The sequence below is a fragment of the Arctopsyche grandis genome, chromosome 6, assembly GCF_051622035.1.
Source record: "Arctopsyche grandis isolate Sample6627 chromosome 6, ASM5162203v2, whole genome shotgun sequence".
NCBI classification, from domain to species: domain Eukaryota; kingdom Metazoa; phylum Arthropoda; class Insecta; order Trichoptera; family Hydropsychidae; genus Arctopsyche; species Arctopsyche grandis.
In genome coordinates this window covers 16,503,231-16,518,484 of record NC_135360.1, presented here as the reverse complement: position 1 = coordinate 16,518,484, position 15,254 = coordinate 16,503,231, and the positions used below count along the sequence as shown (strand labels likewise).

The following is a 15,254-nucleotide window of genomic DNA, read 5'->3' as shown; positions in this document are numbered from 1 at the left end:
AATTCTTTTTATTACAAGGTTTTATTATACTTATTGTAGAGATGCAATCTTCATACTTTACAATACATTCACTCCTACATGCATACTTGCAGCTGCATCCTTTGGCTCTTATGACTAGTCCTTCAATTGAGTCATTTACTCCTACTCTTTTGTCGACTTGTGCAAATATAATCCGACTGGGGTGTTCTTGTAGCAAAACGGAGCTTTTGCGTCGTTTGAAAGTGTTCAAAAAAAAAAATTCCATAGAAGTATTTTCGTAGTAGTGAAAGTGCTACGAGCCGTTGACTGCTTTATAAATCGACTTGCTTTGTGAGTCACACACAGTGACATTTATATCTTACGAAGTTATCAGATTCGTAAATGCATTCGTATGTACATACATTAGTGGCTACTGGTGACACAACGGATGCACTTTTAGCTTAACGATATTTGCATTGTTTACTGTAAACAAGCGCGTGTCATATGATACGACGACGACCTCGGTGGATTGGAAGATCATGGTCGAAGTCGACTGCGATGGCTGATGATGAAGACGATCATATCGATGGATGGATGGATGGATGGTTGTCGGTGTGACCGAATATGTCACAATGCGTACCAGGAACGGACGAGGACGAGCCTCGTCTTCGATTCTGAACGCGCGCGCGTCGCAATAATATGCATACTTTGGCTTCCCTTTTGTTCTACGTTTCGTAAGTGGTTTGTGTTTGTATCTATATATGTATGTATGTATGCGCGTGTTGCCTTTTGTTCTCGTATGTTTTTTCTTCCGTTTAGAATTGTATTTATGTACATTTTCAACTGTGGCAACTTGTCGTTTTGTGTAAATTGCCTTGCGTTGAGTGTCGGTTAACTGTGTTGTGTTACTCCAATGAGTGGTGTATGTGTGTGTATGAACGCAATGGGTGATTGCCAAGGGCTTGACTCCTGCTGACATGTTAAATTCTATGTACCGAGGCTGATTTTACATTGAAGCCATTGCTGGAGCGGATATGAGCATCCAAAATCCGCGCGTTGACAGCCGACGTTCGTTCGCATGGAAAAGGTTTTAGTGTTGTCTTGTTGATAAAATTTGAGGTAATATTTCATTTCAAGTATTGCGTCTATCTTTCTGAAAACACGGAATCGTATGGCACGGCGTGCCTAGGTAGACTCCAGTTGTGAATGGGCGTGTCTTCATGTCATTGCTAATTCGTACGATCTTATTATTTCGACAAGTTTCTGTTACATTTCTTCAAAAAGCCATAGCTTAGCGCACTGGTAAAGCTATTGCATACCAGTAGATAGGTCGTGGGCTCAAGTCCCGGCCAAATACGCAGCAGGCGAGGTCTTGTGGTTATTAAAAAAAACACAGCTCGACCGTCTTCTGCTAAAATTTTCCGATTTTTCAAGCTTAATTGTTGTGGCGTATCCAATATACCCTCCTCCTCTTAGCATCTCGGATTTTTTGAATCTTATAAAAAAAGCTACCTGCGTAATGTATTTATCGCAAATTTATCTATTTATTTTTTTTTACTCAATAGATGTCTATTTATATTCTATGTACCGCTATATTTGAAAAATTGTTTGTATTTATATACAAAAAATTAAGCCGTAAAAAATATCTAAATCAATTTTATCGACCACTGTCAAACATATGTCAATACATGGATAAAATATCACTAAAAACACTTCTGAGGGTGTGTTTTGGCATGGATCGCCATAGCATAGATCAGGCGTGCTAACGGTGCAAAACTATTTAAAAAAACGCCGCATTACAACTATGTACATATGTGTCTGCACCCTTATGGTAAGAATACACTTTCAAGTGCGGCATTAGATGCGCTCGTAGTTTCTAGCTGTGATGGTTGTATCTTCATATCATTGTTAATTCGTACAATTTTATCAGTTTCTCTTATATATCTTCAAATATGGGAATCACCATTATCGATTACTGTAAAAACCTATGTCAATACAATGATAAAATATCACCGTAAATACTACAGAGGTTGAGGTTTGCGAAGAGGCGCGACAATACAGATTTGACCTAGCAGCGGTTTTTTTGTATATTATGTGCAAAACTATAAAAAAAGCACGTTCAGCGTACCACTCTGTGTCTACATATTTATGTAACTGTCAGTCACCTCTGTTGACCTCTGAAGGAAGTAGATAAGAGAGGAAAATGCTTTTAATACAACATTTTCGATAATTTTAAAAAGGTGGTAATTACAGAGTACTATCAGTTTTTTTATATCGCCGTGAAGTTATATAGCGAGGTTCAATTTGTGGACGTAGTTTTGTAAAAAAGTTTTAACAATTACAACTTTTTGTGCGATTACAAAAAAAAACAATCTTTTTGTACAGCTTGGTAATAGTTGGCAACAGTGAGAAATATAACAATGTTGCGTTATATTGCAAATTTTGTCAACTTTCTCAGTCTTTTTCTTTAGTTGGCACCAACTTCCTCTTCTTTTTGGGCCACTCGAGCCAAGTTCTCCGTCCACGCGAAATGCTCGTGCTACTTGAACTTCGCCCATCTTGCACTGTTTCGAATGTCTGTGAGATAAAGATCCCTTGACCCCTGGACCCAGTATTATTTCCCGTCCTAGGCTGTGCCATCCATCGACCAGAGCGAAAGTCAATGGAACATCTGTCAAAATTACATGTAGACTTTGCAGCTGCGATTTGGCCCGCGGCACACTTTCGCTGTCGTTTAGTCACTTTTCTCTAAACCAGATAATGTGGCGTGTAATGATTTTTTTAATGTAGACGAATTTTTAGGCAAAATGATTACCGACGGTTTTTCTATTAAGCAAATGTGTGCTCAATTCGAGCCACGAACGATATTACTTTTGACAGCTAAGGTGTTGGTAGCAAAGTTTATACATGCTATATTCGTCAGTTGTATTCTAGAATGTTTGTTCCATGTTTGAACGTATTATATGTATGCATAGAATTATAAATGTATTGCATACGACTTTGTGTTAATCCAACTGTACATATATGTACGTACAACGTAAGCAAACTGAAACTCAGTTTTTCAACTATACATTCATAAGTTACTTGGCTCTCGCATTCACCTGATCCAATGACCTTTTACTTCCATATTTGTTTACTACTGTATGCATCTATGATATTATGCTCACAGCGTATGAGTCATAGTCCAGTTTACTCTACTGTTTGATGCAAATGCTCCCGAGTTACTTTCTCATCTCATCTTTACTCCCTCCTCTCCATTTTAATTTGGATCGGAATTACAATACTATTTCTCAATCCGAATCTTTGGCCAATTAGGAAACAATTCCATTCGAGTTGAAGTTTTGTATTCAAACAATCTGCCAATCCTATACTCTTCACCTTAAAGGTAAAACACACGGAGAGGTAGGTACTTTTTTGGCTAGTTTTTCTCAACAAAAAAGCTGCTACTTCAAATCTATACCTTCGCATCTCTAAGCAAACCTCACCCCCTGGAGTGTTTTTGGTGATTTTTTATCTTTGTATTGACAAAGGTTTGACAAGTGCCGGCTGGTCAGATGTTGTATCTCTATCGCACAGTCCATAATTGCATGTGCGTGAGCAGTGTTTCCGAAAAGCGTTGGCGCTCCTACGAAACACTCCTCGCACACATAAGAACGACTTTGTGGAGGAGAAAGACAACATCTGACGAGCCACCACTGTCTTTGACAGTGATCGATGATTTCCATATTTTAATAAATGTAGGAGAAACTTGTCGAACTAATAGTTTTGTACGAATTAATAATGAGACGGAAGGCTCGCTTATCGCAGCTACGCATCCCGTGCCATATTTTTGAGCGTGTTCTTACCATTAGTCTTTACTTAGATATTTCATAGAGTACTTTTAGAATGGTTCCACGACAAAACTTCTACGGACAAAATGTCCATTTTGTCGTAGACGTTGTGTCGTTAGACGTTTTGTCGTAACACCTTTTAGAATACGCTGTGTGTTCTTAAAGGCACGTTCTATTCATATTAATTTTTTTATTTTATTTTTCATAATAATACATATGTGAATCTATGTATGAAAAAAACTTTAATAAAAAAAACGTCTTGAATTAATTTTACATATTACAAATTATAATAAGTGCTCATATTTTATTCATTAATAATAATCAATTTATATCAGAATCTCATATATGTACGTACATACAGACATAAATACACTATTCTCAATATTGTATGTAAAAACACAATAGAACAAAGGAGTTCACATACATAATATGCAAAACTATTTTGTCCCGTCATAGTTTCATATATGCATGTAAATTGATTTTTACAGATGAAACTTTGCTATGAAAATCCAATCATACATCTATGTACATAAGTGGTAATAGAATTAGAGTTGCTTTAGATCTGGTGTATTTAATACACTCTTGCGGATTCCAAGAAGCCAGTCTCTGCACTTATTATTAAACTCAATATTGAAACTTGTACAATACATAAACAATGGTCTACACGTATCTGTTTGCTCCAACTTTCTCGCCCAAGAATAAGAAGATATTACTTTGTTGGAGTCCCTTCGAAGCTCTCGCATATATGTACATATTTATGCATGCACCATGTCCATATGCAGCTACATACATACATATAAAATAATGCGTCACAGTTGAACGGAACGGCATAATTTGAACCAGTTGTGTAGGCGTACTACGACGTATGCCCTTCGCGGTCTCGACCCAGGTCACGGCCCTGGTCATACATTCTTCGAATCGATCAAAATCGAATTGATGATTGTCCATATGAGAGCGTGATTTGAACTCATGATTTGTTCGGAATCGTGGGGTGTCGGAGCCACACTAATCTTATCGATTGTTAGTGCCGGCAGGGTCGTACACATAACCGTACCCACGTTCAATATATATAATATTTTGTGAACAATATCCTTCCCTATTTCAAACTGTAGTAATCTGAAGTAGTCGCCACGTGTGAAAATCCCTTATTTATAAGTGGATTTGGCGTGTTTGTAATTAATTTTGCAATGTTATTAATCGACAGCGATTGGAGATTAGTTTGTGACGTGTTTTCGTTAATCCAGATCTATGTACATATACTATGTATGTAGATGTGACAAAATATGTTGTAATTTTTATGGGTGTTGTGAGACTGTCCCGCAGAGTGAACAAGGCTTTATTGGCTTTTTTAAATTTAATAAAAAGTAATATGTACATGTTTGGTTTTGGATTTTCTTTTGCAGAAAGTGTGTTTCTTTAAAAGCATTGAAACATTTTTTCTCTGAAGTATTTTGTATGTATAACTTTGCTTAAAAGTTTTGTTCGGGTTACAACTCCTACCTTCCAATCTCATCCTCTTCTACCCATAATAAATTTCATTCGCATATCATCATCAGATTTTTTTTATCAACAGCTGGATAAAAGTCTCCGATTTTTTTCTCGCCTATTTTATTAGTCTATTAATAATTCATTCACCTAACGATTAATCGACCTTCCTCGCTTTCTTCTGCGTCCTCTTAAATACCATTCAAACACTTCCTTTGTCCATTTACCACCCACTGCCACTTCATTATATCATACTTTTTCAACTTTTCCATTTTCAATACATTTTATTAGCCTAATTGCTCATTGTTACTCCGATCTCTTTCAACTAGCAGCATAGATCAATAGTTAGCATGTAACGCTTTCAATTGTGTGGTCACGGGTTCTATCCCTGGTGTGTGCTGCTGGCCAGATAGAACCATATCTTGATATGTGACTCCAAGGTCGATCGTTTCCTATTGGAGTTTGCCAATTTGTCTAATATCATTGAAACGGTCCCAACCAATTGCCATCCCTCTCCTATTTCTCGCGTAAAAATTCGAGTTATTCAGCGTTTTGACTTTCGCTGATTTGTATAAATGCTGCAAATTTGTCCATACAATATTTGACTATAGATGTCCTGTTTAATGTAAATATATCTAATATATAATTTCGAAAGAGACTTGTTTGTTTGGTTCGTAGAATCCGTGACATTCAATGTAATAGAAAAACAAATGAATATTCAAATTAATTTAAATAAAATAAAACTATTCAAATAAATTTAATAAAATGTTAACTATTATATTGGTCATGTTTAAGCGGTTTATAAATACCGAGCGAAGACGGGTAAAAACACTAGAAATTAATAATTATTAATCTGTATAGCACACTCGTCGCATTGTGCATGATTGATTGAATAGAATAAAATAAAATGTCTGCTGTCTAAATTAAAATACCTTACAATTTTGTGGTTCTAAATTGGAAACTGTAGATTTGCATAACGAACAAACATTCATCCCAATGTACATACATATATAAATAGTAGAATTTAACATTTTAAGCAATCTCTGAATTATAGATAGAAAACGTTGGAGAAAACGGAAAAGTTAGCTCTGAATAAAAAATAAAAAGAGAATACGATGTTCTCTAAAGTCTAAGGGCTCTATATGAGTGTTTTCATACTATGTATTATATGTATGTAGGTATATGTATACCGATGCGGGCTGGTGACTAATGCTCGGCTTAATTCGAATCAAATGACTCCGGAATGAGACGCTCTCGGGATCGTTTGTTGGATCACCGGGACCGCTGATGTGTGTCAGGTTAACGAGTGGATGGATCCCGAGGAGATAGACGTCCCACACCACTGACCTTATTCAATTACGCTATTTATTTATGCTAAACCTATGTATGTACATATGGATGTATAGTCGTCATAGGCTCGCTCGCTGCTGTAATGCGGTGTGATTGAACGCAGAGGTCAATACAAGTCTGCGTGTTGTAAAATGAAATTGGGTAACATTGACCCAATGTGCGAGATCGTCAATTTCGCGTCCTTCCTCAAATTGGAGCTCGAATTATCAATTGGTGATCCTTTTGCATGGCTCCGATATGTGCGTGAAATTCAGAAAATTGTAAACGGTGAGTCACAATCGGTGACATTAAATGTGAGAAAATGCGAGATTTCGAATGATTCACACTATGATTATATGAAGTACGCTGTGTACTTTATTTCAAAGGTCGCATCTTTTTTTTATTATTGTATTATATTTCCATTAGGAAGAAAGCTTGCGTTCAGAATAATGAAATCTTTAAGATTTTTTTTTAATTCATATTGCTAAAGAGTGCAAATAAAAATGCACTGCAAATATTTTTTTTATTGAAACCAGCGGATTTTCCGTCTTTCAAGGTCATCTCTAGAAACAAAAATTGCGCCAAGACAACATTTTTTTTGTCGATTCATAAATTTATAAAATTTGACTAGTAAGCAATGGTTTATTATTGCTTACTAATAAATTGTTTCATAAATTGGTTTTTAAATATAGTACTTACGAAGTTGCAGCTGTTATGTATGGCTAGTGGGTGTTTAATTCTTTTTGCTACATCTGGTTAAAGTTTGAAATAGTCTTCCCAACAATGTAGCAAATTCTGAAAACCTTAATATTTTTCAAAACAAGCTACATGTTTTTCTTAATCTTAAAAGGTTTTTTATAATTCTTCTTTTCGAATATCTTCATTTCTTTCTATATTTTCGTTTTCTTTTAGTTATCATTTTACTGTTCTATTTTTATCTTTTTGTATTTTCTTTTATTTCGTTATTTCTTTTTCTTGTTTACTTTTTCCTCTCTTATTTTTATTTCATTATTGTTATCTTGAATTTTTTTATCATTTAATTTAGATATACATTCATACATATAAATTATTTTAAATAAATAAACAAAAAATCCATATACACATGTATTTGTGTACACAGGCCCGGCCCGAGGGTATATGGCGCCCCCAGGACAGTTTGGTTTTCAGCGCCCCCATTTTTTTTAAATTATATAAAAGGTTTTTTATAAAAATAAACTTTCATTAAATGTTAAAAGTTAATGAAAGTTTATTTAAAAATTAATGAAAGTGTATTTAAAAGTTAATGAAAGTGTATTTAGTTGAAAGTTACGTTTCAGAAATATTTTATTGAAATGCAATTACAAGCAACCATTTATACCGACGACAGATTATTGCCAGGCATATTTTATTCGTGAGTAGTTGATATTTGACGGTCAACCTCATGCGTTCCTTGTAAATTATAATATTGTTACTTAAAGTTGAATTTAAAATGTTTTATCTTCAAGTTAAAGAGGAGCTTTTTTTTCAATATTATAGTAAAAAAAATGAGGACATCTCACTGTGCCCTAGGCCTAAGCCTTAGGTGCTGCCCCATAGAGCCAGCCGTGTAGTATACACATTGTTATTTCAGAGTCAATAATATTAATATAGACATTTTTAATAGTAAATTAAATAACTGGATGTTCATTCATATTATTCCCAACTAAAAAGTTTAATAAAAAATGACCCACCTGATCAATGCGAGTTAGATAAGTGTTCATTAAAAAATGGTAACCCTATGCGACTAATGATAATGATCATATCATGTGAAATGTGACTGTGTGCGCAAATAAATTACACAATTAAAAACGATTTTCTGTCAGTAACATACATATGAACATGTACCTATTGACTGGCCTCACATGTTAATTTGTCTCCTTGACCAGGGATCAAGTTTCATGTTTGGTTCACCTGCGTCGTAGATATTTGAACAGGTCACTATATCATATCTTTCCTTCAAAAGTTTGCACAAATTACATGGTCAATTTTACAACTGCAGAATTTTACATTCTCTCTGATAGTATTGCAAGGAAGAGTTTCAATGCAATATTTTGCATAATTATGTATGTTTGTATATGAGGGTTATCTGAGGTTTTTCTGACCTCAGTTATTCGTTTTATGATCTTTTAATGAGTCACTTGTGTGACTTGTATGAGTCACAATTTGCATTACTGATATAATTATTCATGGATTATTTCTTTATTATTTGCAGAATCAGCAATCGTCAGCAAAGTCTGATTCGGCGTCAAAACAGACTGTGCGCAAACAAAACGCAGGCATCCACTCTGGTGAATTTGTAAACACAAGAAACAAGTGTATATTTGAGCCGAGACCTGAGCTGACGTATAACGACATAAATAATCTGTACAAACCTACCAACTCGAGTGCTAAGAGTTCTCGTGCACCCGTACGATACATCGGAGCCAATACTGACAGTCAATTGAATTACACCGAGAGCGATTCTCGCCAGCCGCCGAAAGAACAGAAGCTGTTCCGTAGGGAATCGATCATAGCCAGCTGGCAGTATCTGAAGAAGGAGCAAGAGCGAGCTCTTGGCGGTCAAAAGTCCGTTCAGACCTTCGCTCCGACTGCCAGGCGCGGTCGAAAAGTGACGAGGAGTCACAGTGCCAAAGAAAACGCTACAAATTTGAGAAGATTTTCGTCAAAACGCAAAAGTGTCATCTACAGCTTCGACCCGACCAAGCAAGTTTTGAATGAAGAGTACACATTTGCCTCGGACGAGTCCGAAGTCTGCGACAGTGATCAAGAATCGTTCACCGAACGAGGATCTAAGATTCGCTCTAATTTATGTCTGAGGCATATTGATGGAGAGTTGTACCCGTGTCAGAAATCATCCTCATTTGATAAAATAAAATGTTTGTTGTTGCGCGTCTTCACCAATAATAATAAAACACAATAAAAATTTATTCACATTTATTCATTAGTAATATCATTATTAATAATTGACCAATAATATATACTGATTTTTTCCCCCTTTATAAAATAATTCCAATTTAAATTTAATTCATATTTTAATATTGATTGTGATATATATGTTTAATGACACTAAATTAAAATTATTTTAATTTAAATCTATACTTAATGGTTCATATGTGTTTGTACTACGGTTCAATTGTGTGATGTTTGAAAAGTGAAAGTTTTTGACAATGAAACTAATTAAAATATTCTGTTATCATCGAGAAAAATTCAAATTTAATTCACCCCATTGATTGCGAATAAAGCCGCCAAAATTCCTTCCAAACTCAAATCGAAAATGAAGGCGGCGGGAGAGAGGGAGGGAGAAGGGAGTGGTAAGGAGAGTCAAAGGGATAAAGAAAACAATGGTGCGAGAGAAAGAAGTAAGGACAGTGCCGGAGACAGAAAGGAAGGTAGCCGAGAGAAGGATAATGATCGCAACAAAGACAACTCGAAGGACAAAGAATCCGACAACACCAAAGACAACAAAAAAGAAAGTTTACAAGTAATCACCAGCGGTAAACTTCCCAGTAGGAGCCAATCTCCAGCATTGACAGATTTGCGTGTGGACCAAATACAATCTGCAGTCTATCAAGTACGTATTCATTACTTAATACGCGAGATTTTTTGATAGCGATGTGAAATACTTTAAACTGAATCAAACTATTATAAGATTATTTATATAAACTACATCCCGTCCATGTTGCAACTGTTTATTATATTTCTCTTCGGTGTGAAAAACATCTACGAATCTATTTATTTTTCTTGTTCTCTAACTAAACATGTCAGAATTTTAATCCAAATCGTAATGTATGTTTATTCACCGTTGTATATATTATAATGGTGTTTTATAAAACATAAAAATCAATAAACTGATTTTTTACATTCGTTGAATGCCACCGATATGAATAATATTGTGCAGATTTTAATCATAAATCATATTATAGGAGCCTACTTCTGCATCAACATCGTCAAAACACAGCAGTGAAAAAAGTCATCATTCTAAGAGTCATTCTAAGGATCTCGGATCTAGTCCTGGAGTGGTGACAATGCAACCTATTCAACCAGCTAGATCGTAAGTTATATTATTATAGACATGTAATATAAATTAAATAAAAAATGTAAATGTGTATATTTCAAAATATATTATATTTATTAAACATTTAATTTCAGTATGGAGGATTCTCCCCAAAAACAATTGCTCACTAATTTGTCAGCGTTGGCTGAATATGGAGGAATTATTAGTTCTCCTGGTCTGCCGTCCGGTTATCAGAGTGCCAATATATCTTATGTACTTTCCGGAGATGAGTATTCATCTCTCCAACCTGGATTTAGAGGTAAACATAGCTGCATTCGCTGCATGCTATTCTTATAAATCATTAGAAACATTTTAGACGAGTGACAGTTATATACAAAATTACATTGAAGATGTTATATTAAATGAAAAAGTAAAGCATGAAGTAGGATATTTATATTGTTTGTTTAAACGTAGGCCGTTTATGGTTTGTTTCTAATGGTGGTGTTGATATATTATTCGAAATATATACTTTATATTATTTTAGATTGAAATGAACGTATAGGTGTAAAAGTAGTTTAATTTTTACTTTGGTGTTTAGATCATCTCGAGTATCATCCAGCTCTCTTATCCAGTTTAGCTCAACAGGGTCAATTCATTTCCGAAGATGATCATTTTCAAGGTTGAATCTCTACTAATAGAAATTCTTTAATAGTTTTTCTAGTAAAAGTAGTGTTTTTAAGTTATAGCTTATACAATAATCGTACTAATTTAAAACTGCATCCAAACTTGTACTTTGATTTTTATTTTACTAACAAAAACTTTATGCTGTGTAGCTTTTATCACTATTGATAACCATATAACATAAAAATATAATCATATTTAAATTACACTGCTTGAATATATTTAAATCTTGAAAATTTCAACTATGGTATTCTCCAGTGGTTTTCAAGGATATTTTTAATTTTCCATAAATTTATTAATCCATAACCCATATGCTGTTTTTCTCTTGCATGCATTTTAATCTGTAACTAAATTTATATATATAAATATGCATGAAATTTAACTTATCTGTTACATTGTATTTTAAATAATCTATTAATTTATTTTTGCTAATGAATAAATATTTTATTTAGGTGGTCCACAAACCGACGAAGGTGATGGAGCTGGTAGTAGTGGATCATCGCGTGCTGCAAACGCTATAACTCATTTAAACAATAAAGTAGAGCGTACAAAAGATCTCATAAAATTAGAACAAACCTTTAGAGACGGTACTAGAATTCACCCATAATATTGAATTTTTTTTTAAATCACTCTAAATTCTAATGCTGATTTTTTAATGTGTAGATAATGTAAACGAATATTTGAAACTAGCTGCCAATGCTGATAAACAACAATTGCAAAGAATAAAGGCTGTGTTTGAAAAGAAGAACCAAAAATCTGCTCATTCAATAGCGCAATTGCAGAAGAAACTCGACGGTTATCATAAAAAAATAAAAAATTGGGAGGTATGTATCAATGCATCGTATTGTATATGATTTAAATTGTGCGTTTAAATTAATAATATGTATATTATCAGACGCATGGATCGAGTTGCGGTCAAGGTTCGCATAGACAACCCAGAGAGATGCTACGAGACATGGGGCAGGGACTCAAGTATGTGTAAATACGATTGCTTAATATTTTTCCGGTAGTTGAATTATCTCTAAGATTATATTTTGTCATGTAGGAATGTAGGCGGCAATATACGTGACGGCATAACTGGATTAGGAGGATCTGTGATGTCTAAGCCTAGGGAATTCGCTCACCTTATTAAGAACAAATTTGGTTCCGCCGATAACATCAATCAAATGGCAGCTCGTAAGTATCAAAATATTCTAGTTATGTAGTGAATTGAACATTCGCCTATGTTACCGTTGTGTTTTATTTGTTTACAAGCACCTCATCCAGAGTTACGGGGTAAAATAGTCTATCAATGTACTTGAATATTTATGATGTGTATATTGTCTTCAGGTGTGTGTTGATGTTTTGTTGAATTTGTAGGTAACAATTGGGCTGAAGGTAGACGTATCGAGGGTGAGAGTGGTGGAGCTCATACATTGCCGGGTGCGTTGAGAGCCGATCAGTCAACACCTGCAGCACCGCATCCTTCCCAAAATAAATTGACTTCGGAAGAGGGCAGCGAGTGTTCATCTGTTACCAGTGAAAGTATACCTGGGTAAGTTGCATTATGATCATTACAATCTTTAGAGACTGGAGACTATTTTTTATTTGTAAAGGAGAGACTGGAATCATTAAGATGTCCCGATAAAAATTCTTCAAAATAGTTTTTAATATGCATTTTCTGATATTTTAAATATTATATTATATCAAAAGTTCATCATATGTATTTCAACAATTCAATAAAAACTGTTGTCATGTCAACATTATTTTTTAGTTTAGCGTTTCTTAATAAAATATTTCATTTTCATTTGGTTTTATGTAAATTTAGATAATAGTAGAATTATAATTCAGTTCGATTTAATTTAATAATAATCAAAGAAAACAATAAAAAATAGGTTTTATTACTCTGTCAAACAGACCTTGGTTTTCTCAAATGAAAAAAATACCCTTTTTTTTACAAAATATTTCATCGAAATATACGTGCTTATATAAGTGTACAATTCTAGTGAGCATACTAGTTTGTTCATACACGAACCAATCTGGCCAGTTATAGGGTACACAAAGGAATTAGTTTGTTCATGCACAAACTATTAGGCATAAGTTTCAAGTATTCTCAATTGTTTGACCCATCCTCTTTGTATGTATGTATTACGGAAATTAATGGGCAACAAATTATTTGGTTAGTTTATAATTCCAAAAGTGGTCAGTAAAAAATGAAATTAGTTAAAAACTTGATCAGTAACTTATTATAAATAATCAGTAGAATATAATAAACGATCAGTAAATTATTCATTTTTGTTCAGTAAATAATTCTTTTTTTATCAGTAAATAAATCCTTTTTGTGATATTATAATTTTTGACAGTTGGCTGATAGTGCGTCGCCCCGCTACTGTCCATTCCCACTCTTCTCATGGTCCACACACTGTAATATCCATCTAAACACATCGTAATATCTTTTTTTTAAGTTTTATTTCATCAATATTTTCACAAAAAAAAACATCTGAGCAGCCAACACTTATATATTTAAAGGTCAGATTAGTTTAGTTTAAGTTAGGATTGGGCCTATTCATTTAAGATTAGATTGTTAGGGTCGGTATTTATTCATTTAAGATTATGTTAGGTTAGGTAAACGTCAACAGACACGCGAGAATCTGGAGCGAGGGGCGAGGACCGAGGGGGTTGAAAACGGAGAGGGGGGGAGATTATTAAAAGAATGTTGCTAAGTGGCAAAATTCATCAGGATTTTTTATACTAGGAGCCATAATGCGATATAGCAACACTGACGATTTTCTGGTTGTCAAAACGAAATGATCATTTTTAAATGATATTACTGATCATCATATAATAATCATCGACCATTTCATTATATTATCCGATCATTTTGATTTAACAGCTGATTATTTAGTTTAACCCTTTGACTGCTACAACAACGATAAATCGTTGTTTTGAAATCGGCGAAGATTGCTACGACGATCGTTGTTGACGTCATTAATTGTCGTATTTCAATACTTTCTTTGAGCCACCAGCGCATCAGTGGCACGAAACATTTTTTTTATATACGTATTTATATTTATTTTTCAATCAAGCTTTATAAATATTTATCAATTTTTTAAATAAAAGCTCTTCAATTTCGGGTTCATCATCAAAGTAAATTTCGGGTTCGTTGTCAATGTCATATAAGGAGTTATTACTTGGGAATTGATTATTATCGATAAATTCATTTTCAGAATCAGTAGAGCTGCTGATTTTTGTCGAGTTCCTCGGCGAGGTGCTATTATTTCGCTTTCATCACTTTCACTGTCCGATATCATTTTGCAGAGTTAAAATAAATGGCAAAAAACAATAGAAATCCGCTTTCAATTATATAGGTCACGAATTCATGCAATCAATCAAATGCAACTGAAATGCATACAAAATGTTTATGATACATGTTGAAAAATTATTTGATTATTAGAAACTTCGCATCCTTGTGTGTCTCGCTCATACGTACACAATTAAAACCAAGAAAGAAAGAGAGAGAGACCGCTACCTGTTTCGAATATATCGCATGTTGTAAGGATACATCGATATCTAAAAATAAATTATTGAAAAGAATAAAGCCTCGGAAAACAATCGTCAAAACTTATTTAGTGTATATATGTAGGTATCTCTTTCGCACGCACGCATGTAAAAGCAAGACAGAAAGAGAGAGCACGAGTCCACGACTGCTTCTTAAAAATGTATATAAAGTATTATAAAAATTACGAGTGTTCGGCGAAGTAAGTATGTAAAAAAAAATATTATATTTATTTTTTTTCAAAATAATTACAAATGTTAGCATTTTTCGCTTGGACATTGAAAAACCTCGTAGCAGCCAAAGGGTTAATAACTGAGTATATGAAAACTGATCATTTAGAATACTCACTGATAATTTCGAAATGTTTACTGACAATTTAGTTATTTTTGTTAATCAAAAGCTGAATAAATTACTGATCAATTAA

At 34.0% G+C, this 15,254-nt stretch overlaps 2 protein-coding genes across 6 annotated transcripts in view; both read left to right on the top strand.

Moving 5' to 3' along the window:
- Dmtn (transmembrane and coiled-coil domain 2 protein Dmtn) overlaps positions 1-15,254 on the top strand; it is a 30,977-nt gene that overhangs the window by 11,055 nt on the left and 4,668 nt on the right. For 3 of the 5 annotated variants that reach the window (XM_077431778.1, XM_077431777.1, XM_077431776.1), the window contains exons 2-10: positions 8,833-10,191; positions 10,544-10,671; positions 10,770-10,933; positions 11,213-11,293; positions 11,748-11,882; positions 11,959-12,119; positions 12,191-12,267; positions 12,341-12,471; positions 12,655-12,829. In XM_077431778.1, coding sequence (XP_077287904.1) covers positions 9,895-10,191; positions 10,544-10,671; positions 10,770-10,933; positions 11,213-11,293; positions 11,748-11,882; positions 11,959-12,119; positions 12,191-12,267; positions 12,341-12,471; positions 12,655-12,829 — 1,349 coding nt within the window. In that variant the 5' untranslated portion in view covers positions 8,833-9,894. The remainder of the gene's footprint in view (positions 1-8,832; positions 10,192-10,543; positions 10,672-10,769; positions 10,934-11,212; positions 11,294-11,747; positions 11,883-11,958; positions 12,120-12,190; positions 12,268-12,340; positions 12,472-12,654; positions 12,830-15,254) is intronic. The other 2 variants (XM_077431781.1, XM_077431779.1) reach the window with 1 other exon arrangement.
- LOC143912617 (uncharacterized) lies at positions 6,779-9,540 on the top strand. Its single transcript, XM_077431911.1, has 2 exons — positions 6,779-6,916; positions 8,833-9,540. The coding sequence occupies exons 1-2, from the start codon at positions 6,779-6,781 to the stop codon at positions 9,538-9,540; spliced, it is 846 nt and encodes a 281-aa protein (XP_077288037.1).